Here is a 27,054-nt window from a genome sequence, read left to right as displayed (position 1 = left end):
ATCAATGGGTATCATGGGGCGAATTCTCCAGTTTGGAATCATACCTGATGCATAGTAAGATAATTGTGGTTGTTGGAAGTCAGTTATCTCAACTCCAGGACATCCCTGCAGGAGCTACTCAGTATAGTGTCCTTCATAGGCCCAACCATCTTCAGCTGCTTCATCAACGACTTTCCCTCCATCATTAGGGCAAAGTGGGGGATATTTGCCAATGATTGCACAATGTTCAGCACCATTCACAACTCCTCAGATACTGAAGCAGTCCGTGTACAAATGAAGCAATGATTTGGAGATGCCAGTGTTGGACTGGGATGTACGAAATAACAATCAAGGTATTTTTCAATGTATAATTTCAGTTACATTGCATATTTTGCTATAAATTCTGTGTCTTAAAATTGTATCCTCCACAACCACCTGATGAACGAGCGGCGCTCCGAAAGCTAGTGCTTCCAATTAAACCTGTTGGACTATAACCTGGTGTTGTGTGATTTTTAATAAATGAAGCAAGATCTGGACAATATCCAGGCTTGGGTTAGCAAGTGGCAAGTAACATTCGTGCCATACAAATGTCAGGCTATGAACATTAACAATAAGAAATAATCTAATCCCTGCTCCTTGACATTCATTGGTGTTACTATCACTGAATCCCCCACTCTCAACATCCTGGGAGTTATTTCACATCAGTATTTGCTGTGGAGAAAGACATGGAAGGTAGAGAACTTAGGATGCAAATAGTGATGGCTTGAAAAGAGTCCATATTATATATAAGGAAGTTCTGGTGGTCTTAAAATGTATAAAGGTAAACAAATCCTCGGGACCTGATCAAATCATAGAATTGTAGAATCTCTACAGTGTGGAAACAGGTGTATTCCAGGATATTTTGGGAAGCTAGGGAAGAAATTGTGAGTACGTAGCAGAGATATTTGTATCATCGATAGCCATGGGTGAAGTGCCAAATGATGGAGAGTGGTTAATGTTGTCCCCTTACTTAAGAAAGCCTGCAAGGAAAAGCCAGGGAAATACAGATAGGTGAGTCTAACATGAGTGGTAGGTTAGTTATTTGAGGGGATACTGAGAAACAAGGTTTACATGCATTTGGAAAGTCAAGGATTGTTTAGGGATAGTCAACATGGCATTGTATATGGGAAATCGTTTGTAACAAATTTGATTGAGTTTTTTGAAGACCAAGGAGGTAGATGAGAACAATGTGGTGACATTGTCCACATGCACTTTAGCAAGGCCTTCAACAAGGTTCCACATAGTAGACTGGTTATTAATGTTACATCTCACATGGGATCCAGAGTGAGGTAGCCAGTTGGAAGCAAAATTTATTTGATGATATGAGACAGCAGGTGATGTAAGAGGGTTGCTTTTCAAACTGAAAGTCTGTGACCAACAGTGTGCTTCAAGAATCATGCTGAATCCATTGTTGTTCATCATTTGTATAAGTGATTTGGATGACAATATAGGAGGCATGGTTATTAAGTTTGTGAATGTCACCAACATTGGTAGTATAGTGGACAGAAAAGGAGCTTACAACAGGATCTTGAGCAACTGGACCAGTGAACTGAGGAATGGTAGACAGAGTTTAATGCAGATAAATGTGAGGGGTTGCATTTTGGTTAGACAAACCAGGGCAGGATTTGCACAGTTAATGATAGGGCTCTGGGATGTGTGGTCAAATAGAGAGATCGAGGGATACAGGCGCATAATTCCTTGAAAGTGACGTCAAAGGTAGACAGGGTATTTGTAATGCTTGCCTTTTAATGTCAGGGCATTGAGTACAGGGGTTTTGACATCGTATTGCAATCATACATTGCTAAGGCCAAATTTGGAGTACTGCATACAATTCTGCTCATCCTGCTATAGGATAAATCTTATTAAACATGAAATGGAGCAAAAAAGATTTACAGACTTGTTAGTAAGACTTGAAGATTTTAATTGTAAAGAGAGGCTGGAAAGTCTGGGACTTTTTCCCCAGGAGTGTTGGAGATTGAGGGGTGAACTTATAGAGGTTTATAAGATCATGAGGGACACAGATAAGGTGAGTAGTCAAGGTCTCTTCCACAGGTCTCTTCCAAATCTAGGCAGGTTTAAAGAGAGACGGAAAAGATTTAAAAAGGACCTTAAGGGCAACCTTTTCACATAGAGAGTGGTATGCTTATGGAATGATCTGCCAGAGGCAGTGATAGTGGCGGGTACAATTACAACATTTAAAAGACATTTGGCCAGATAAACAACTAGGAAAGGTTTAAGAGGTGCATGGCCCTAAGGCAGACCAATGTGACAACTTCAGTTTAGGAAGCCTGGTCGGCATTGATGAGTTGGGCCAAAGTGCCAGATTTCATGCTGAATATTTCTATGACTCTTACCACCATCGCTCAAGATTTCCTGCAGCCTCTGATTTGTCACACTGCTTAACAGAAGTCCAATACTTGATAACCAGTAATTTCTTCTAATTTAATATTAGGGAGAACGAAACCACTGCTTTCATCTCCATAAACAACTCAGTTCTCTCATCACCAAACTCATCTCACTCTCGAGCAGCTGTCTGTATCCGAACCAGATTGCTACAATGTGATAGCACATTCTATTCCACATCAGCTATAAGTCACATATACACTTCATCACCAAGACTGGATTGAGGAATTGTTCTCCTTCAGTCCTCAGGGCAAAGGCAGGTTAAACACATCGCCCCACAACCTCTGCAATCGGTAGAACATGGAATCAGACCCCTGAATCTGCCTTCAAGTTAAATAGGGATAATATTTTTATGTCTGCTTAATTTTAAAAAGTAAGTTGACTCATTCTTGCTGTGTCTGCGGTCACACCCAGTACACATTCATTCCCAAAGGGTATAATGGTTACAAAACAGAAAGAAACCACTTGACTGCTCATCTTTATGTTAGCTCATTGTAAGAGAAATTTAAATAGCTCCATCCCTTTCCTTTATCCCCCTAATTTCTTGGACATTATTTTTTTCTCTTCCTTCTTAAAGTATAAAGTTAAAAATCACATAGCACCAGGTTTTAGTCCAACAGGTTTATTTGGAAGCATTAGCTTTCGGAGCGCTGTTCCTTCATCAGGTGATTGTGTGGAGAATAAGATTGTAAGACACAGAATTTATAGCAAACGTTTACTGTGTGATATAACTAAAATTATATATTGAAAATGGCCTGGATTGTTTGTTAAGTCTCTCATCTTTTAGAATGACCGTGTAGGTTTCAGGGTGTAGGTTTGCTTGCTGAGCTGTTGGTTTGATATCCAGACGTTTCATTACCTGGCTAGGTAACATCATCAGTGGCGACCTCCAAGTGAAGCAAAGCTGTTGTCTCCTGCTTTCTATTTATATCTTTCTCCTGAATGGGGTTCCTGGGGTTTGTGGTGATGTCATTTCCTGTTCATTTTCTGAGGGGTTAATTGATGGCATCTAGATCTATGTGTTTGTTTATGGCGTTGTGGTTGGCGTGCCAGGCCTCTAGGAATTCTCTGGCATGTCTTTGCTTAGCCTGTCCCAGATGTTTGTGTTGTCCCAGTCAAATTGGTGGTTTTTTTCATCCGTGTGTAGGGCTACGAGGGAGAGAGGGTCATGTCTTTTTGTGGCTAGCTGGTGTTCAAGTATCCTGGTGGCTATCTTTCTTCCTGTTTGTCCTGTGTAGTGGTTGTGGCAGTCCTTGCATGGAATTTTGTAGATGACGTTGGTTTTGTCCATGGATTGTACTGGGTCTTTTAAGTTTGTTAGTTTTTGTTTGAGAGTATTGGTGGGCTTGTGTGCTACTGGGATTCCGAGGGGTTTAGTAGTCTGGCTGTCATTTCTGAAACTTCTTCGATGCATGGTAAGGTGGTTAGGGTTTCTGGCTGTGTTTGGTCTGCTTGTCGTGGTTTGTTCTTGAGGAATCTGCGCACTGTATTTTTTGAGTATCCGTTCTTCTTGAATACGTTGTATAGGTGGTTCTCCTCTGTTTTCCGAAGTTCATCTGTGCTGCAGTGTGTGGTGGCTTGTTGGAATAGTGTTCTGAGACAGCTTTGTTTGTGTATGTTGGGATGGTTGCTGGTGTAGTTAAGTATTTGGTCAGTGTTTGTTGGTTTTCTGTATACGCAGGATTGTAATTCTCTGTTGTCCTTTCTTTCGACTGTGACATCCAGGAATGCGAGTTTGTAATGATTACATATGATAAAATTAAAACCAACATGAGAGGCTTAACAAACAATCCAGGTTGCTTTCAATGTATGATTTCAGTTACATCACACTGTAAACTTTTGCTATAAATTCTGTGTCTTACGATATTATACTCCACAACCACCTGATGAAGGAGCAGCGCTCCAAAAGCTAGTGTTTCCAAATAAACCCGTTGGACTATAACCTGGTGTTGTGTGATTTTTAACTTTGTACACCCCAGTTCAACATTGGCGTCTCCAAAACTTTCTTACAGTATGGTGCTCAGAACTGCACACATTATTCCAGTTGATGTTACACCAGTGTTTCATATCTGTTTGTCATAACCTTGCTTTTATACTTGCTTCCCTCTTTTACAAAGCTCAGAGTCCTGGAAGCTATTTTATCCACTTGTTGAAACTACCCTAGCATTTTAATAAATTGTACACATGCATGCCAAAGTTTCTCCTCAAAATTGCACCACTTAATTTATATTTCCATTTTTCTAACAAAATGAATGACTTTGCACGTTTCTGCATTAAACTGTATTTATCAGTTGCCTGCCCATTCCATAATATTGTTATTGTCTCTGGAAATTAATCGCTATTCACCTCACAGTTGACAATGCTTCCAGCTTTACGTCATCTACAATTCTGAATATGTCCTCCATACACAAGTATAGGCCATAAAAACAAATCAGGAAAAATATGGGGTTCTTACACTGCCTTTGCTGAACTCCACGATATAGCTTCCCTCAACCTTGAAATTAACCATTCGCTGTGACTCTGTTTTCCTGTGCTCAATTCATTTTATGTCAATGCTGATACTGTCCTATTTATTCTATGGCCTCTGGTTTTGTTCACAAGTCTGCTCATCAAATTTTGTTTGAAGTCCACGTCAAACCACTCTCCTTATCATCACGACCTTATCAAAAAAATGGAACAAATTAGACTAAAACAATTTGCCTTGAACAAATCAGCTGCTCTCCTTAACTAATCCATTTTTTCTGGGTAGCTGTTAATTTTCTTTAATTATAATTTCCAAATGATTACTCGTTATTAAGGTCAAACCAACAAATGTAACTGTTGGGCTTATCCTTAGAATTTTTGAATAAGGTGTAACATTTGTTACTTTTCAGTCCTTTGGGAATATCATTATCTCTGAGGAAGACTGGAAATACATGACCACTTTCATTCTTGCTTTCCCCCCAACCCTTCATTGCACACCACCCAGTCCCAGTGGTTGAACAACTTTCAGTACAGTCAACCTATCAACCGAACCTTCTCGTTAACAGGTTTTATCCTACATCATAACTATCTCCTCTTATACCAGGCAGCAGTTCCTTAGTTGTAAAGTTAAAAATCATAAAATGTCACTTATAATTCAACAGGTTTATTTGCAAGTACTAGCTTTCAGAACATTGCTCCTTCATCAGGTAACTTGTGGGGCAGAATCATAAGACACTGAATTTATAGCAAAAGATCAGTGTCATGCAATTAAAATAATATATTGAACAAATCTAGATTGATGTTAAAGTCTTTCATCTTTTAGAATGGGTTGCAGGTTTCGGTTCATTAAAATGTAAATCCCAGAACTTCTTTTAAGTCGCATTTTTGAGATAACTTAAGGTTTTATTAAAAAAAAGTGACATCTCAGCTCAGACAATGTATTAAAGGTGTAAGGTTAGAATCTGTCTATATCTGAATCTTGAGACAGACTGGTTCTATTTCCAAAGTAGGAATTTATGAAATGTCACATGGATTGACTGTCTGCATTGACTGTCTGCAGGCTGTTTGCTTTTTGAGCAAAAATACAATGTATCTGCAAATACAGCCCATAGACTTATATGTGAGTGTGTGTGCATGTAAGGGAGAGAGTGTGTGTGAGTGTGTGCACGCAAGTGTGGGCACGTGAGAGAGTGTGTTTGCGTGCGTGCATGCTTGGTAGAGTGTGTGCAAGAGTGTGACGGATTATAAACCTGTGAGAGTGTGTGTGTGTGTGTGTGTTGGGGTGTATCTGGGAGAGAGTGCATGAATGAGAGAGGGTCTGTGTGAGTGTCTGAGTGTGTACGAGTGTGTTTGTATGTGTGTGTGTGTGCACATGCTTGTGCGTGAGAGTGTATCGTGTAGTGGGGTCACCTGTAGTGTGACATGAGCCCAAGATCCCGGTTGAGGCCATCTGCACAGCTACCAAGCTTGGCTATCAGCCTCTGCTCGGCTATTCTGCATTGTTACATGTCCCAAAGTCCGCTTTGGAGGATGGTCACCCGAAGATCCAAGACCGAATGTCCCTGACAGTTGAAGTGCTCCCTAACTGGGAGGGAACATCCCTGTCTGGTGATTGTTGCGCAGTGTCCATTCACCTGTTGTAGCATCTGCTTGGTCTCAGCAATATACCATGCCTCGGGTCATCCTTGCCTGCAGCATATGAGATAGACAATGTTGGCCGAGTATCTGCCTTGTATTGCATGAGTATCTGCCTTCTATATGGTAGGTGGTGTCCCCACATGTAATGGTGGTATCCATGTTGACACTCTGACATGTCTTGCAGTAGTTGCCATGACAAGGTTCTACGGAGTTGTGATTGATATTGACCTGAAGGCTGGGCAGTTTGCTGCGAACAATGGTCTGTATTGAGATTTGGTGGCTGTTTAAAGGCAAAAGATGGAGGCATAGGAAAGCTCTTTGCGAGGTGCTAACCTCATCAACAATGTGTTGCAGGCTGTGAAGAATATGGCATCATTTCTCCATTCTCAGGAAATATTGGACAACAAAGGGTATAATGCTCAACTCATTGATTGCCAGTTCCGACGTGCCACAGCGAAAAACTGTAATGACTGCCTCAGGAGACAGACACAGCATGGAATCAGTAGGGTCCCCTTCGTTGTCCAGTACTCCCCAGGAGAGGAGAAACTAACCATGTTCTTCACAGCCTGCAACACATTATCAATGAAGATGAGCACCTCGCCAAGACTTTCCCTATGCCTTCACTACTCCCCTTTTAACAACCACCAAATCTTAAACAGACCATTGTTCACAGCAAACTGCCCAGCCTTCAGGACAACATCGACCACAACACCATGCAACCCTGTCAAGGCAACCACTGCAAGATGTGTCAGAGTGTCAATATGGATACCACCATTACACATGGGCTCACCACCCGCCATGTACATAGCAAGTACTCATGTGACTCAATCAACATTGTCTACCTCATACACTGCACGCAAGGATGCCCCGAGGCTTGGTACATTGGTGAGACCAAGCAGATGCTATGAAAATGGATGAATGGACACCGCGCAACAATGGCCAGACAGGGGTGTTCCCTCCCAGTTGGGGAACACTTCAGCTGTTGGGGACATTTGACCTGGGATCTTCCAGTGACCATCCTCCAAGGTGACTTCGGGTTATGCAACAACACAGAGTGACCAAGCAGAGGCTGATAGCCAAGTTCAGTACCCATGAGGATGGCCTCAAATGGGACCTTGCGTTCATGTCACACTACAGGTAACCCCACTACACTATGCACTCTCATACACATACACACACACAACCACCCATACACACACACACTCTTACATATTCACAGACTCATACTGACACTCTCTCATACACACACTCTCTCAGAGAAACACACACATATAAGCCCCATACTCACACCCATGCACACACCCTCTCACAGGCTTATACTCCGTCACACTCACACACACACTCTATCAAGCACACACACACAAACATACTCTCTCACCGCATTCACACTTACACACACACTCGCATGCACACACTCGTACTCTCTCTCTCTTTCTCTCACATGCACACACGCACACATATAAGTCGATGGGGTGAATTTGCATTTGCAGAATTGTATTTGCAGATACATTCTATTTTTTGCTCAAAAAGCACACAACCTACAGAGAGTCAATCCATATAACATTTAATCAATTCCAACTTTGGAAATTGAACCAGTCTGACTCAAGATTGGATTACAGACAGACTCTAACCTCACATCTTTAGTACATTGCCTGAGTTGAGATGTCACCCATTTTTAATAAAACCTTAAGTTATCTTGAGAATGTGGCTTAAAAGAAGTTCTGGGATTTAAATATTAATAAACTGAAATGTGCAACCTATTCCAAAAGATGAAAGGCTTCAACACCAATCTAGGTTTGTTCAATATATCATTGTAATTGCATGACACTGTCACCTTTTGTTATAAATTCTGTGTCTTATGATCCTGTCCTACTAGTTACCTGATGAAGGAGCAATGCTCTGAAAGCTAGTACTTGCAAATAAACCTGTTGGACTATAACCTGGCATTGTGTGATTTTTAACTTTTTCCACCCCAGTCCAATACCGGCAACTCCACATCATGCTTTTGTAAAGACAGATGCAAATTTATGATTTTGTACATCAGTCAAACTTCCAACTCCCACCCAGAACCACCACTCTATGTGAATCCCTTGTAGGTTTCAAATTGGCCCCATTCCTTTCACCGCTGTTTTACACTATATGTGCCTAGAGACAACATTTGGATTCTCTTTCAGGTTGGTTTAATGTTTCTCTAAATTTATTTCAGCAGTTAAGTGACAGGTTTAAAACAAGTGTTTTGGAACAAAATGTAGATTGGTTTAGATGATTTAGAATGGAAACAGACACACATGAAGCACAAAGGCAGACAGATACATTGTGTTATATGTAGTGTACTTATGCTGTCTGTCATTCTATGTAATTCTCTGCAAAGTCTCAGCTGTCTGTTCAAAGTGCAGCATTGTAGCCTCTGAGTCAGAAGTTGTGAATTCAAGGATTACTGCATGAGTAGAGCAGAATAATCACGTCTGACACTCCAGCATGATAATGAAGGAGTATTGTACTGTTGGAGGAGCTTTTGTTTGTACGTCCTTTCTCAGGTGCATATATATATGAACACCTTAGATTTGTAAAACTTCTAATGGTATTATTTGAAAAAGCTATCCCTGGTGAATACTTATCTCTCAATTAACATCACAAAGGTTTCCTGGTCATTGTGGAAGATAGTATGCAATTTTGCTGTCACATTTTCATTGCATCAGTGATCAAGTTTAGATCTACCACATTTTGAGTGAAGTAGTTTTTCTTTGTCTTAATTCTAAATGACCTGCCTCTTCTTTTAAGACTGTGTGTGTCGTGTTCCAGTTCCAATGTTTTATGTTTTCTGAAAAGCAGTAACAATCTGTTACTGTGTCCACCATCAAACCCCTTCAGAATCTTGGTATGTCTCAATGCTGTTACCTCTCATTCTCCCAAAGGCTAGAGAGTAGAGGCCTAACTTAATCAGACTTTTATCATAAGACAATTCCCTCACCTCAAGAATGATTGAACCTTCATTGCACAATCTCAAATGAAAGTATATTCTTTCATAAATGGAAGAATTCATGTTGCATCATGAAAACCTTACACAATTTTCGCAAGAATTTTTATTCATATCAATAAAGGCCGACTTACCATTTGTCTGCCTAATTGTTTGCTAGTCTGCAAACTAATTTTCGGCCATCCTGGCAACGATTGCATCTGGGTTGCACCTGAGCTGGAGGGGGAACCAATATCCTGGTGAGGAGCTTTGTTAGAGCTACTTGGATGGTTTAAGCTAGTCTGGCAGGGGTGTAGGACCTGAAGCACTAGTGAGACAAGAGAGAAGGTTGAGACTGGTGCAATAACTCATCAGTCTTCATCATTCTCTGATGTGCTGCTGCCTGTCTTGTGTATTTAACTTGGTCTCTATGCCAGCCTGGATACTGGTGCAGCTGTTTCAGCGATCGCAGAACCAGCCTTTAACAAAATTCACTCACTGTAGGAATTCTATGATTCTATAATGATTTACCTGACAGGCAAAAGTGGAGACAGAAATCAGAAGGCTGGAATAAGTTGGTTTGCCTTTGTGGGAATTTCAAACAAATGGTAAACCGCTTTTCATAGCTGGATAAACACCCAATCCCTCGCATAAAGGATTTATACACAAAGCTGGCAGGGGAACTGCCCTTCACAAACTTGACATAAACCATGTGGATTTGCAATTGTGGTTAGATGAAGGTGTAGGTATACTATTAATACCCATTCGGGTTTGGACCAATATATGAGAGTGCCATTTGGCATATCATCAGCCTATGCAATTTTTCAGCAAATGATGGAAAATATTTTACAAGATCGACCCCAGGTCGTCATTTAGAGTACAGCGTGGAAACAGACCCATCGGTCCAACTCATTCATGCTGACCAGATATCCTACAGTAATCAAGTACCATTTGTCAGTATTTGGCCCATATCCCTCCAAACTCTTTCTTTTCATCTACCCATCAGATTCTTTTTAAATATTGTAATTATACCAGCCTCTACCACAACCTTTGGTACCTCAAACCGTATACGCAACCCCCTCTACATGAAAAGGTTACCCCTTAGGACCTCCTAAATCTTTCCCATCTCATCTTAAACATATGCGGTCTAGTTTTGGACTCCCCTACCCTGGGGATCTTGGCTATTCAGCCTATTCATGTCCCTCATGATTTTATATGCTTCTATAAGGTCATCCCTCAGCCTCCGACACTCCAGGGAAAATAGCTCCAGCCTATTCAGCCTCTCCACATAGCGCAAATCCTCCAACATCCTTGTAAATTTTTTCTGTGCCCTTTCAAGTTTCACAACATCCTTCCTATAATAAGGAGATGAGAAATGAATGCAGTATTCCAAAAGTGGCTTAACCAATGTCCTGTACAGTCGCAACATGACCTCCCAACTCCTTTACTCAATGCACTGACCAATAAAGGAAAGTATACCAAACACCGTCTTCACTACCATGTCTACCTGCGATTCTACTTTCAAGGCACTATGAATCTGAACTCCAAGTTCCCTTTGTTAGGCAATACTCCCCAGGACCTTACCACTTAGTGCCTAAGTCCTGCCCTACAAAATTGTAGCACCACACATTTATCTAAACTTTAAAATCTGGTTGAAGATTTGTAGCTCGGGTATCCGTTGTTGTGGTTCTGCTCGCCGAGCTGGAAGTTTTTGCTGCAAACGTTTCGTTCCCTGGCTAGGGAACATCATCAGTGCTGTTGGAGCCTCGTGTGAAGCGCTGCTTTGATGTTTCTTCCGGTATTTATATTGGTTTGTTCTTGCCACTTCCGGGTGTCAGTTTCAGCTGCAGTGATTTGTATGTGGGGTCCAGGTCGATGTGTCTGTTGATGGATGTTCTTGCCGTTTCCGGGTGTCAGTTTCAGCTGTAGTGGTTTGTATATGGTGTCCAGGTCAATGTGTCTGTTGATGGAGTTTGGGGATGAATGCCATGCTTCTAGGAATTCTCTGGCTGTTCTCTGTCTGGCTTGTCCTATGATAGTGGTGTTTTCCCAGTCAAATTCATGTTGCTGGTTGTCTGAGTGTATGGCTACTAGAGATAGCTGGTCGTGTCGTTTTGTGGCTAGCTGATGTTCATGGATGCGGATTGTTAGCTGTCTTCCTGTTTGTCCTATATAGTGTTTTGTGCAGTCCTTGCATGGTATTTTGTAAACTACGTTAGTTTGGCTCATGCTGGGTATTGGGTCCTTTGTTCTAGTGAGTTGTTGTCTGAGCGTGGATGTTGGCTTGTGTGCTGTTATGAGTCCTAAGGGTCGCAGTAGTCTGGCTGTCAGTTCTGAGACGCTCCTGACGTATGGTAGTGTGGCTAGTCCTTTTGGTTGTGGCATGTCCTCGTTCCTCGGTCTATCTCTTAGGCATCTGGTGATAAAGTTGCGTGGGTATCCGTTTTTGGCAAATACCTTGTATAGATGTTCCTCTTCCTCTTTTCGCAGTTCTGGTGTACTGCAGTGTGTTGTGGCCCTTTTGAATAGTGCCCTGATGCAGATACATTCTATTTTGTTCAAAAAGTGCACAATCTGTAGACAGTCTATGTGGCATTTCATAAATTCTTACTTTGGAAATAAAACCAGTCTGACTCCAGGATGAGATACAAGCAGACTTGAAACATGGTCTCACATCTAAAATGTATTGTTTAACTTAAAATGTCACCCTTATTCTGATAAAATGTGAAGTTATCTTGAGACAGAGATTTACATAGTAATCAATTGAAACCTGAACCCCCATTCTAACTGTTTAAAGACTTAATAGCCATCTAGGTTTGTTCAATACATTCGCATAAGCTGTATGACCCTTTGATCTTTTACTATAAATTCTGTGTCAATGTATTCTCTCTCACTAGCTGCCTGAGGAAGGAGTAGGATCCGAAACTTTGCAGTTTCAAATAATCCTGTTGGGCTAAAACCTGATGTTGTGTGATTTTTAACTTAGAGCACATTGTGGATGAACACGAGGCTTAAATTAATATAAAGAAAACATAAAATATTGGAAATTTAAATCAGAACAGCATCTGCAGAGAAAGAAGCAGAAATGTTTCAGCTAAGAGCTGGGAACAGTTTGAAATGTAATCAGTTTTACGTGAGTATAAGGGTGTGAAAATAGCAAAAGGGGACATGATGGAAAATAGAAAAGTTTAAGTGATGAAAGTGTTGGTGATGCAAGACCCAAGAGAGTGGCAATGGGAAAAGTAAAGAAACAGTGTGTTTAGGGTTAGTGTGCATGGCAGAATAATGAACTGCTGCTCTTTGAAAACAAATACCTGGCTGAAGTGAAGCTGAACTGAAACCAACAAAGAAAACGGGAACAAAATGTTGCAAAGTTTATGGTCTGAAATTGTTGAACTAAATATTGGGTTTCATGTGTTAATAACTTGATGCTAGTGGAATACAGAATTTTTTCTTCACAATCTTTGAGTTGTCTGTGTGTTCAACTTTAATGTCGCATTGGGTTCGGAAGGATACATAACACCCACTTGATGAATACTTTCCATGAAATTAGTACACTGGTCACAGGCCTCCAGTCCGTAAAGCATCCCTTCACCACCACCCTCTGTCTCCTACCCTCTCACCAATTTTCTATCCAAATGGCTTGTTCTCCCTGTGTTCCTTGTGATCTAACCTTGTTAATAGTCTACCCTGCGGAACCTTGTTGAACACTTTACTGAAGTCCACATAGACTACATCCAGCACTCTTCCTTCATCAATCATGTTTGACACTTCTTCAAAAAATCCAATCAAGTTAGTGAGACATGATTTCCCATGTCCAAAGCAATGTTGACAAATCCCTATTCATTCCTGATGAAGGGCTGTGGCCCGAAACGTCAAATTTCCTGTTCCTTGGATGCTGCCTGACCTGCTGTGCTTTAACCAGCAACACATTTTCAGCTCAATCCCTAATCAATCCTTGCCTTTTGTGTCCCTCAGAATCTCCTCCAACAACTTGCCCATCACTGATGTCAAGCTCACTGGTCTATACTTTTCTGGCTTTTCCTTACCACTTTTCTTAAATAATGGCATCACTTTAGCCAACCTTGAGATTATGTGCTAATAACTGGGAAGACCAATAACGAGCACCTACAGAACCTGGGCTTAGTTCTTACATGTTTCTTGAAGGCAGGCATACACCTTAGAAGAGAAAAATGTGTGTTCTAGGCACCCCAAGTACTTGGGCTATAGAATTGACAAGACAGGGTTACACCAGTTGGAAGATAAAATGAGGGCAATCACACGTGTCCCATCTCCATGTCTGCATCCTTGGCCTGGTGAATTATTACAGAAAGTTCAGATATAACCTGGCCTCCATCCTGCCACCTTTGCAAGAACTTTTTAAAAATGGTCAGCCTTGGAAATGATCACCTAGTCAAGCAATAACTTTCAGTGAAGTGAAGAAGCACCTACCATCCTCTAAGGTATTGACACATCACAATCCAAAGCAAGATCTGGTATTGACATGCAATGGCTCCCTGTATGGAATTGGTGTAGTATTAGCTCAAAGGTGGCCCAAGGGAGAGGAGCACTCAATGTCGTATGCATCCAGACCTTGGCTAATGAAGAGCGTAAATATGCCCAGATAGAGAAAGAAGGTTTGGCTGTCATATTTGGAGTCAGGAAGTTCCACACATGTAAATTTATAATAATAACAGACCGTAAACCCATGTTAGGTCCACTTAAACTGTACAAGGCAGTACACACATAACTTCAGGTTGAATTCAGCAGTGAGCTCTTATACAAAATGTGTGCAATTACAGGTTGGATCACCATTTGGGAGGAGAGAGTGAGGTCTGCAGATGCTGGAGATCAGAGGTGAAAATGTGTTGCTGGAAAAGTGCAGCAGGTCAGGCAGCATCCAAGGAACAGGAGATTCGACGTTTCGGGCATAACCCCTTCTTCAGGAATTGGGAGGCCAAGTAGCAGATGCAGATATATTGAGCCACCTCCCACTGGCAGCTACACCACCAGTAGTACCGCCACTGGAAGAGGCTGTAATGGTTTTAAGTTTTATGGAAACCTTTCCAAACACAACTGACAGTATCTGACTTTGGATGCAGAAAGATCCGGTCGAGGCAAAACTGAAACAGCTGGTGATGATGGGGGAAACCAAAGAGCTCTCACAACCAGAATTGAAACCTTTTTGGACCCAAAGAGACCAGAACACAATAGAGAATGGCACATTATTATGGGGAACATGAGTGATTGTCCCAAGCAAAGGTTGCCGCTAGATATTGGCTGAACTCCCCTAGGGTCATCCAGGATTTCCAAAATGAAGATATTGTCAAGAAGTTATGTCTGGTGGCCAGGATTGGATGCGGACATAGATGCATTGTTGGTACAGTGCCCATAATGCCAACAAGGATACAAACTACCGCCAGTAGCACCCCCACATTTGCAGGAATGGCTGGGTAAACCCTGGACTCAGTTACGTACTGACTGTCTAGGTCCTTTCATGGGCTCAATGTTCTTAGTCATTGTGGACACCCACTCAGAGTGGCCGGGTGTGCATAGAGTTCATTTATCAAACACAAAGATGATGATAGAAAAATTGCACGCATCTCTTGCAGCACATGGACTCTCAGGAGTACCACTTCATTTGATACCAAACTTTCCCAGCTCCTATTTGATTATTGGTTCACCCCTCATCCAACTACAGGGATGGCTTCAGTGGACCTGCTAATAGAGAGAATAGAGAATACTCAACACTAGGTTAAATCTGACCTTTCCAGACCTGGTGGGGAGAATGAGATGGAATCAGGAACACCAATGCTGGGCACAAGACTCTGCTAAACAAGAGGGACCATTTACTTTGGAGAACGAAGTTTTGTGTAGGAACCACGAAAATGGTCCTGTATGGCTGAGAGACAAGTTTGATGCAAGGTCAGGTCCAGTGACATATAAAATTCGAGTAGATGCAACAGTTATGAACAAGCACATGGACCATATGAAAATTGTAAACTCCCAGTGTGGGAGCAGAGCGTGCACTGTTCCTGGGCAGCCTTTCCAATTGTTCTGGAACCCAGGAGTTCAGTCTATCTGTCCAGCATTGATGATACCTCAAAGTCTGAGTTGGACACAGTGTATGTCACTGCCCCAATGCCTTTGCTGCCTAAGGAGGAGGAGGAATTACATCTGAAACACTCCTGGCACAACAGGCGAGCTACTGTGCAATACATGCTGCTCGTATTTGAGGCAGAGTTGGAGGAACTTGACCAGGTGCTAAAACGCCACAGGAGGAGATACAAAAGGAAGACCCAGCCTATGTCCTTGGGGTCAGAGGGGGAGCAATGTTAGGGGCGGCACGGTGGCTCAGAGGTTAGCATTGCTGCCTCACAGCACCAGTGACCCAGGATCAACTCCCCCCTCGGGCAACTGTGTGGAGTTTGCACATTCTCCCCATGTATGCATGGGTTTCCTCCGGGTGCTCCGGTTTCCACCCACAGTCCAAAGATGTGCAGATCAAGTGAATTGGCCATGCTAAATTGCCTGTAGTGTTAGGTGTATTAGTCAGGGATGAATGTAAGGGAATGAGTCTGGGTGGATTGTTCTTCGGAGGGTCGGTGTGGACTTGTTGTGCCGAAAGGCCTGTTTCCACACTGTAGGGAATCTAATATATTGGAATGTAATGAGATCAACCAGGAGGACCTTATAGAATATCAGTTGCCTGATTGGGGCTGTTAATTGGGGCTGACAGATAAAACAGAAGTGTACACCTGTAACCAGTAGGGCAATACAGGGATCAAGTTTGTGACGAGAGTTATTGACAATATATGTATTAATGATTTAATAAGGGAAGTGAGTGTACTATCAACAAATTTGCATATGACATTAGAATAAATGGAAATGCAAATAGCGTGGATTGCACAAAGAGTCTACAAAGGACAAGCGATTGGGCAAGCATGTGACAGTTGGCATATAATGGGGGAAATGTGAAGTTATGCACTTGGTCAAGAAAAATAAAAGAAATTAGTATTATTTAATTGGAGAAAGTCTGCAGAAACCTGTAGCACATAGGGATTTGGGGGTCCTTGTGGATGGATTACAAAAAATTGCATCCAAGTTCAGCAGGTATTAAAAGAAGGCAAATGAATTGTTGGCCTTTATTTAAAGAAAACAGAAGTGTCAGAGATTCTGTTCACTCTGACAGTTGGCTCTGTGGGAGCTGAAGCAATGGCAAGTACATTTCCACATATACATAAAGGGTGATTGGTGGTGAGATACTGGCTTGTGTGGAGTTATTTCAAGGAAGATCAGAGGTGGCAATCATCGTCTTTAACTGAGGGCGGGTTTTTGTTCCTGTTCTCGGTTTACCATTGCTGAGAACAGGGGATACCCGTTGAACCAGATTCCGATGTTACTCTCATCTAGTTTCAGATTCTTTTGCTAAATAAAAGGCACTTGAATAGGGCTGGTAAATAACACGGTGGAAGCTGTATTGGCAATTCCCCTCATAAATTGTACAATGCTATTTTTGTAAATTGCATGACCTGCTGGAACTTTAATTCCTTGCTGCTGCTTTCACATAAGAGTAAAAAATGAGGTCTGCAGATGCTGGAGATCACAGCTGCAAATGTGTTGCTGGTCAAAGCACAGCAGGTTAGGCAGCATCTCAGGAATAGAGAATTCGACGTTTCGAGCATAAGCATTCCTGATGAAGGGCTTATGCTCGAAACGTCGAATTCTCTATTCCTGAGATGCTGCCTAACCTGCTGTGCTTTGACCAGCAACACATTTGCAGCTGCTTTCACATTGCAAAGATTCATGGAGCTGATGTAAAACAAATCCTCTGCTATCCATTTCCTTCTTTGATTCTTCTGGCGGGAACCGCAGACTGAAATGTGAAAATTGATACTTATCTGAATCTAGGAAAACTGAAATGCTAAAGAATTAGTTTCAACAGACACTCGCAAAAGGGAAGAAAGCAATGAATAAAACAAGGGATCTGTTTAAACCATGAACAATATCAAGTAAGTAAAATCACTATCCTCTAATCCGATCAATAAAGATGGATTTGACATCAACATCTTTGATTAATTGACCTAAAAAATATCGCTGGTGCTGCATCATGCTCATGTTTGCCTATCCTCCCAGGTCATTGTAATGGCAGCTCCTCTTTATCATCTCTATTGTTCCAGTCAGTGGCTCTGCTGAGCCCAGCCACTCTCTAACATCCAGTCTCAACCAGAAAATTATTCGCAATGGCTTCTTGTCCCACTGCTGCAACTTTACTTCCAGTGTATTCTAAGGTGTTCCTTTGACTGCCTCCTATATCTTCTGTACAAGTTGGCCCTTGGGGACAATGCAGGAAACAAAAACATGTGCATATCTTTGCTGATGTCACCTAGCTCTACTATGAGTGCTAGCTGCAAAGAGTTCAACATTAGGAGTTGAGTTATGTGTGGGAGTTTAGGAAAGTGGGGGAGGAAGGCATTGCTGTGTTTGTTTCCCTGAGTACTTCGACAGGCCCAGCAGGGGTGGGGGCAGACCAGACGTAACAGTTCAGAAAGTGAGTGGCACCAATGGTAGCAGCGGATTGGTGAGTAAGTTATGGTGGGTGTTCACAATTTGTTATTTTATAAATCTTGGTTTGAGCAAGGGGATGGCTTTGTTTTGTTTATTGGTTTAAAAAGTCTACTAAAGTTTGTGAACTTTAAAGGGTTCAGTCAAGTAAAATTAGTTAAAGGGATAGAGATGGCAATCAGTGGAGGGGTATGCTCCTCCTGTCAGAAGTGGGAGATCAGGGAGCAGTATCAATTGGAGCAGCAGTTGGACACACTGAGCACACAGAAGGCAAAGATTGTGATGGCTAATTGCTTCAGGGAGGTGGTCACACCACAGATTCAGTGAGGCAGGTGGGTGACCACCAGGAGAGATATGCATGTAGTGCAGGAGTCTCCTGTGGCTATCCCCCTCTCAAACAAGTGTGCCATTTTGAATACTATTGGAGGGTATTTCCCCCACCTCAGGGGAAATTAGAAGCAGTAACCAAGTCTGTGGCAGTACAACTGACTCTGATGCAAAATAGGGCATGGCAAAGACCAAACAAGCAATTGGAATGGGGGATGCTCTAATTAGGTGTGCAGACAGGTGTTTCTGTGGCCATGTATGAGGCTCCAGAATAGTCTGTTTTTTTTCCCTGATGCCAGCATCAAAGATGTCTTGGAGCAGTTGCAGCAAATTCTCAAAGGGAGACATGAATAGTCAGAAATCTTTGTATGTATTGTCATCAAGATGGCAGGGGAATAGGGCTCCTGTGCCAGGGCTTTTCCACATTGACTGGTTTTCTTTTTTTTTCTTTGTTTTCTTTTGTTTTACTGATTTAGAGTCAAAGACATAGGCGATGTACAGCACGGAAATAGACCCTTCAGTCCAACACGTCCATGCTGACCAGATATTCTAAACTAATATACCCATTTGACAGCATTTGGCGAATCTCCCTCTGAACTTTTCCTATTCATAGACCCATCCAGATGCCTTTTAAATGTTGCAATTGTGCCAGCCTCCATCACTTCCTCTGATATTTCATTCCATACATGCATCACACTCTGCGTGAAAAAATTGCCCCTTAGGTCCCTTTTAACTCTTTCCCTCTCACCTTAAACCTATGCTGTCTAGTTTTGGACTCCTCTACCCTGGGGTAAAGACCTAATCCATGTCCCTCATGATTTTTTTATGCTTCCATACGGTCACCCTTCAGCCTCTGATGCTCCAGAGAAAATAACCCCATCCTATACCTCAAATCCTGACAAAATCCTTGTAAATCTTTTCTGAACTCTTTCAAGTTTCACAACATCCTTCCTATAGCAGGGAGACCAGAATTGAACACAGTATACCAAAAGCAGCCTAACCAAGAGCCGCAGCATGACCACCCAACTCTTTGAGGAGAAAGTGAGGACTGCAGATGCTGGAGATCAGAGCTGAAAATGTGTTGCTGGAAAAGTGCAGTAGGTCAGGCATCATCCAAGAGGCAGGAGAATCGATGTTTCGGGCTTGAGCCCTTCTTCCTGAAGAAGGGCTCATGCCCGAAACACCGATTCTCCTGCCCTTTGGATGCTGCCTGACCTGCTGCACTTTTCCAGCAACACATTTTCAGCTCCCAACCCTTTGCTCAAGTCTTGGTTGACTTGCTTTTGAAAGCCTCCCACTTGCCAGATGTCCCTTTACCAGCGGAGTAGTTCCTCACCAGAACTTGTCTGCTCCACCTTTTTTCTTTCTTCTTTTCTCGCTTTTCTCTTTTTTTTTGATCTTTGGAGCTCGGTTGTGGACACGGTGGTAACAGCGGCTAGGAGACTTTGATTATCAGTGACAAGGCGGCTGGTCACAGTCCACGGCATCACAGCTTCATCGATATCCAGAGCAGTGCCAGAGCAGGATTCTGCAGCGAGGTGGCTCCAGTGGCAATGGAGCAAGGCAGCGGCTGGGGCCTAGCGTGGGCCCAGATGGCAGCAGTGGCGGTCAGTAATGAGGATGGGTGGCAAGCACAGGCAGGTCTTAGCCCAGTGTGGGAAGCATGCCCAGCACAGGGGAGAGTGAGCCCTCTTGTAGAAAGTCCAGCTTGGAGTGTCTGCATGCTCATGGCTTAAGAAAGGTCTGTAATGCTGGATTTTTAAACTTTATTTCTTTATCTTTCCATTTTATACTAAGACGACTGTAATACTGATTTTATTTTTTAAACTTATTCTTTCATTTTCCACTTCCGTAACTAAGATTTGTACCTAGGTACTTTGTATCTAAGATGATGTGATGTGTGGTGGCATTTGTACATCTCACTGTACTCTTGTGCCTAGTACTTGAGTATATGTGACAATAAAACCTAACTCAGCTGCACCAAATCTACTTTTGAAAGTTCCTGCCTTATAGTATCAAAATTGAAAAATCACACAACACCAGGTTATAGTCCAAAAGGTTTATTGGAAAATACAAGCTTTCAGAGTGCAGCTCCTTCATCAGATCGCAAGTGGGGCAGGGCACAGAATTTATAAGAAAAAGATCAAAGTGACATACAACTGATGCGATGTATTGGACTAACCTAGATGGCCATGATGTCTGTAATCACTCAGAATTGTGAAGCAGGTTTTCATTGATTAATATGTAAATCCAAGAATTTATTGCCTTGAGATAACTTAAGGCTTTATCAATAGATTAGATTAGATTAGATTAGATTAGATTACTTACAGTGTGGAAACAGGCCCTTCGGCCCAACAAGTCCACACCGACCCGCCAAAGCGCAACCCACCCATACCCCTACATTTACCCCTTACCTAACACTACGGGCAATTTAGCATGGCCAATTCACCTGAACTGCACATCTTTGGACTGTGGGGGGAAACCGGAGCACCCGGAGGAAACCCACGCAGACACGGGGAGAACGTGCAAACTCCACACAGTCAGTCGCCTTGAGTCGGGAATTGAACCCAGGTCTCTGGCGCTGTGAGGCAGCAATGCTAACCACTGTGCCACCGTGCCGCCCTAAATATATAAAAAAAGGTGACATCTCAGCTCACACAATGCATTAAAGGTGTGAGATTAGAGTCTGTCTTGTCCCAATCTGGAGTCAGACTGTTGTTATTTCCAAGGTAGGAATTTAAGTATGTCACATGGACTGACAGCCTACAGATTGTATGCTTTTTGAACAAAATAGAATGTTTCTGCGAATGGAAATTCATCCCACAGACTTATATGCGTGTAGTGTGTGTGTGTGTATCTGGAGGTTGGGGGTGGAGCAAGTATGTGTGTGTGCTTGAGAGACTGTGTGCACGAGTATTAATGGAGTATTTCCCTGTGAGAGTGTGTGTCAAGTGTGAAAGACAGAGAGAGAGTGTGCCACTGAGAGATGGTCTGTGTGAGTGTGTTTGTCTGTGAGTGTGTGTGTGTATATGTGAGAAAATCTGTAAAATAGATTGTAAAGCTTTTCCATGAACAAAGACATGGAAGCTGTGGAACTTGGGAAAGTAATTGGTATGTTTTGAAGAATCCACACTAGAGAAGAGGAGGTTCTGGAACTCTTAAAGTGCATAAAAGCAGATAATTCCCTGCAAGCAGATCAAGTATATCCCAGGTCATTTTGGGAAGCTAGGGAAGAAATTGTGAGGCCTCTAGCGGACATCTTCAACCTCTCCCTGCAGCAGGCCATTGTCCCTGCTTGTTTCAAGAGGCCAACATCATCCCTGTGCCTAAGAAGGCTCATGCAGCATGTCTCAAAGACTACTGTCCAGTGGCCCTAACTTCGTTGGTCATGAAGTGCTTTGAAAGGCAGGTCATGGCATTAATCAACTCCCAGCCTCAATCCTGATGAAGGGCTCCAGCCCAAAACGTCGATTTTCCTGCTCCTCTGATGCTGCCTGATCTACTATGCTTTTCTAGCCACACACTCACAACATTAGTCAACTGCAGTCTCCGCACTACTCTTGAATTAATCCAATTTTCCTATTGGACCAACAGATCCACGACAGATGCCATCTCACTTGCCCTTCATTCCTCCCTAGAACATTTTGACACCAAGAACAGCTATGTAAGAATCCTACTCATTAACTTCAGTTCAGCCTTCAACACTATTATCCCCTCGAGACTGATTATAAACTGATCTCAGACTAAGCCCCACTCTCTACAATGGAATCCTCAGTTTCATGACCTACAGGCCACAATCAGTGAAGATTGGCGACAATATTTCATCCTCACCAACACTCAACATTGGAGCCCCCCCGGGAGTGCATATTCAGCCGCCTACTGTACTCACTGTAAACCCATGACTGCGTCGCCAAATACCAGACTAATGCCTTTTACAAGTTCGTTGATGACACCACCATAGTCGGTCGAATCTCAGATTGTGATGAAACAGATTACAGATGGGAGGTGGAAGACCTGGAAAAATGGTACATTGAGAACAATCTAGCTCTCAATGCCAGAAAAACCAAGGAACTCATTATTGACTTTTGGCGGGATGTTACTCATGCCCCCCTACACATTAACAGCACAGAGGGGGAATGAGTGGAGAGTGTCAAGCTCCTGGGAGCTTTCTTGGATCCTTCATGTGGACGTACTGGTTACAAAGGCCCAACAACGTCTCTCCGTCCTCAGGCAGCTGAGGAAATTTGGCATGACAGCGAATACCTTTGCCAATTTTTATAGGTGCACCATCGAGAACATTTTGTCTGGATGTATCACAACCTGGTATGGCAACTGCACCATTCAAGATAGGAGACAGCTACAGAGAGTGGTGAACTCAGCCCGGACAATAACAAAGGCCAACCTCCCATCTATAGAATCCACCTACCAGGCCCGCTGTCAGGGAAAGACCACCAGCATTCTCAAAGATCCATCCCACCCTGGCAATGATTTCTACAACCTCTACCATCGGAGAAAATCTACAGAAGCCTGAACGTATGCACCAGCTGGTTTCGCAACAGTTTCTACCATACTGTTGTTAGAATACTGAATGGATTCACAAACTCTTAATATTCGCCTGTACCTGTGTTTTTGTTTTTGCTGCTGTTTACCTATTATTTACTATCTGTGCTACTTAACTCTGTGTCCTGCCTGTATTACTCGCAAGACAAAGCTTTTTCCTGTGCCTTGGTACACGTGACAATAAATTCAATTCATTTCAATGTTTATATCATTGACAGCCATGGGTTAGGTGCCAGAAGACTGGAGGGTGGCTAATGTTGTACCATTATTTAAGAAAGGCTACATGGAAAAGTCTTGGAAATACAGACCAGTGAGCCTAATGTCAGTGGTAGTTAGTTATTTGAGGTGATTCTAAGATGGCCGCATGGTGCTTCACAGCACCAGGGACCTCGGTTTGATTCCACTCTCTGGTGAATGTCTGTGTGGAGTTTGCATATTCTCCCCGTGTCTGTATGGTTTCCTCCTGGTACTCCATTTCCTCCGACAGTCCAAAGATGTACAGGATAGGTGGATTGGCCATGCTAAATTGCCCATAGTGTCCAGGAAGGTGAAGGAAATGGTGGGTTAGCCATGGGAAATGCAGGGTTACAAGGGATAGTGTAGAGGGCAAGTCTGGGTGGGATGCTGTTCAGAGCAAAAATGTGAACTTGATGGGCTGAATGGACTGTTTCCACAATGTAGGGATTCTATGAATCATTCTAAGATCTATATGCATTTGGAAAGACAAGGGCTGATTAGGGATAGTCAGTGTGGCGCTGTGCATGAAAAATTGTGTCTCACAAATTTGATTGAGAGTTTGGAAGAAGTGACCAAGAAGCTCAATTAAATACAAACTTGGCTTGATGATAAGAGACAGTGGTTAGTAGTAGAGACTTGTTTTTTAGACTGGATGCCTGTGACTGGCAGTGTGCTGCAGGGATGGATGCTGAGTCCACTGTTGTTTGTCATTTATGTAAACAATTTGGATGAGAATTTAGGAGACACAGTTAATAAGTTTGTAGATGACACCAAAATAGGTGGTATAGAAGTCAGTGAGGAAGGTTATCTAAGAGAACAACAGGATTTTGATCAACTAGGCCAGTGGGCCAAGCAGTGACAGATGGAATGTAATTTAAAATCTGATTGAAGATTTGTAGCTCGGGTATCCGTTGTTGTGGTTCTGCTCGCCGAGCTGGAAGTTTTTGCTGCAAACATTTCGTTCCCTGGCTAGGGAACATCATCAGTGCTGTTGGAGCCTCGTGTGAAGCACTGCTTTGATGTTTCTTCCGGTATTTATATTGGTTTGTTCTTGCCGCTTCCAGGAAGACAGGAAGACAGCTAACAATCCACATCCATGAACATCAGCTAGCCACAAAACGACACGACCAGCTATCTCTAGTAGCCATACACTCAGACAACCAGCAACATGAATTTGACTGGGAAAACACCACTATCATAGGACAAGCCAGACAGAGAACAGCCAGAGAATTCCTAGAAGCATGGCATTCATCCCCAAACTCCATCAACAGACACATTGACCTGGACACCATATACAAACCACTACAGCTGAAACTGACACCCGGAAACGGCAAGAACATCCATCAACAGATACATCGACCTGGACCCCACATACAAATCACTGCAGCTGAAACTGACACCCGGAAGGGCAAGAACAAACCAATATAAATACCGGAAGAAGCATCAAAGCAGCGCTTCACACGAGGCTCCAACAGCACTGATGATGTTCCCTAGCCAGGGAACGAAACGTTTGCAGCAAAAACTTCCAGCTCGGCGAGCAGAACCACAACAACGGAATGTAATTTAGATAAATGTGAGGTGTCGCATTTTGGTAAGGCATGATGTGGAAGTAACATTAAGAAAACAAAATACAGTGAAACGTCGAGGTATAAGTTAAACCACAGGGAAATACAAATGGGATCTGGTATTAAGAGCACATTGTTTAATAATATTCTGAGTGGGTGGAGACCCATTTCACAGCTATCACTTCCATGCTGGATATGAAATGGCGGCGGCTGCCAGGTCACTGTTAGAGTTAGAAAGGAAAGTTTTGCTCTCAGTGGAAACACGATTACATTGCTATACATTAGGTCCACTGCTGCTGAACATCGATATCATGCAAAATATTAACATCAACATCTCTCAACAAAAATCCCTTATTTAAACATCTCCACATTCAAACTCTGGCCACATTTCCAATCTCTATTCATGAGTTTGTGATGGGTGTAAGTGCACTCACTTCAAATCCTTCCTTACATCCATCACTCTCAGAACAAAGTTAAAAATCACACAACACCAGGTTATAATTCAACAGGTTTATTGGAAGCTACGAGCTTTCGGAGCGCTGCTCCTTCATCAAGTACCTAGCCCTTCGAAACTTTATGCTTCCAAATAAGCCTATTGAATATAACCTGGTGTTGGATGATTTTTAACTTTGTCCACCCTAGTGCAAAGGGGAACTGAGGACTGCAGATGCTGGAGAGCAGAGTCAAAAAATATGCTGCTAGAAAAGCGCAGCTGGTCAGGCAGCATCCGAGGAGCAGGAAAGTCGATGTTTCGAGCATAAGCTTTTCATCAGGAATCAGCCACGATTTATGCATTTCCAAGTTACATATATTTCTTGCTCGGAGCTATAGATCTAGGTGCAGAGTATTTTGCTGTGTACCAGTTCTCTTTCTGGGAGGACAGGTGCAGCAGAGCAGAGCCCCTCCGAGGATCAGCAGACCCGAGGTCCCCCAACCGACATACAAGGAGGCTCCAAGCTCCCTCCTCTGGGCGTCCGTCACCAGTGGGTTGTAGAAATCCTTAATGATGGTGTTTGCAGACCAGGACACTGGGATCAGGGTGAGCACTCCAGAGAGGATGAAGATAATTCCTGCTATAATTGTCACCTTGGCCTTTGTTGCCTCGTTTTCTATACAGTTGGTGCATTTTCCTCCAGCAATGGAGACCAGAATACCGATGATACCCACCACCAGGGAGATAACGGTCAGAGCTCTGGAAGCCTGCAGGTCTTGCGAGAGGGCCAGCAGCGAGTCGTACACCTTACACTGCATCTGCCCGGTGCTCTGAACAATACAGTTCATCCAAAGCCCTTCCCAAATGATCTGAGCCACCACAATGTTGTTCCCAATGAAAGCGGTCACTCTCCACATGGGAAGGACGCAGGTGAGCAGAGCTCCCAGCCACCCGAACACACACAGGGCTATGCCCAGAATCTGGAGTCCCATTGATGCCATTCTTGGAACTTGGGGGCAGTAATCGGTGAGCTACCAAAACAAACTGGCTCTGATTTCCCGATCCGGAGTGAGCTGAGGGTGATCTGAAATGCAGTGGCAATTATAGCCCTTCAGTGATGGGCGGGCATTTGCTCCTGTTCTCAGTTTACCATTGCTGAGAACAGGGAATACCCGTTGGACCAGATTCCGAAGTTACAGTCATCTTGTTTCAGATTCTTTTGCTAAATGAAGGGGCACCTGAATGAGGATGTTATCTGGCACTGTGGTGGTCCTCGGCATCTTTGTTTGCAGCTAAGTATATTTTCACTGTATGGGGTTTTTTGTCACTGCAGTATTGTGCCACCTGGGAGTTAGGTAGCCGCAGTTCAACTCCCAGCTGCTCTGGTGGCGTACAGAAACATCTCTGACTAGGTTGATGAAAAATTCTATCGTCTCCTTGTCAACAAAAACGTTTATGTTTATTAATTCATTGCCAACTGTATGTTTTAGTAATGTACCTTTTCAAAAAAAAACTTTGACAGAATATGGAAATAGCTGGCTTGGCCAGCATTTATTACCCTTCACTAATTGCCTTTGCGAAAGTCAAAAGTCACCGGATCGCATGGTGCAGTCTAACAGGTTTATTTAAAATCAAGCTTTTAAAGGGCTGCTCCTTTGTCAGGTGAAGTCAGCGCTCCAAAAGCTTGTGATTTCAAATAAACCTGTTGGAGTATAACCTGGTATGTGTGGAAGGGAGTTCCTCCGGTTTGACCCAGTGACTGTAAGGGATTGGTGACATAGTACAAGTCAGGGTGTGGGAGTGTCTGGCAAGAGAATTTGTAGGCCATGGTGTTCACATCCACCAGCTCCTCCTGTCCTTCTAGGTTGTCCAGATCATTGGTTTGGGAG

At 42.9% G+C, this 27,054-nt stretch overlaps 1 protein-coding gene across 1 annotated transcript in view; it reads right to left on the bottom strand.

Annotated features, from left to right (window-relative positions):
• The window catches only part of LOC132830537 (claudin-4-like), a 38,765-nt gene extending 12,530 nt beyond the window's left edge, over nucleotides 1-26,235 (bottom strand). The window contains exon 1 of the mRNA XM_060848304.1: nucleotides 25,668-26,235. Coding sequence (XP_060704287.1) covers nucleotides 25,668-26,166 — 499 coding nt within the window. The 5' untranslated portion in view covers nucleotides 26,167-26,235. The remainder of the gene's footprint in view (nucleotides 1-25,667) is intronic.
• Nucleotides 26,236-27,054: the final 819 nt, after the last annotated feature.

This window comes from Hemiscyllium ocellatum, chromosome 31, assembly GCF_020745735.1.
Source record: "Hemiscyllium ocellatum isolate sHemOce1 chromosome 31, sHemOce1.pat.X.cur, whole genome shotgun sequence".
NCBI lineage: Eukaryota > Metazoa > Chordata > Chondrichthyes > Orectolobiformes > Hemiscylliidae > Hemiscyllium > Hemiscyllium ocellatum.
The sequence above is the reverse complement of the archived record's forward strand: the minus strand, read 5'-3'. Positions and strand labels throughout refer to the sequence as shown.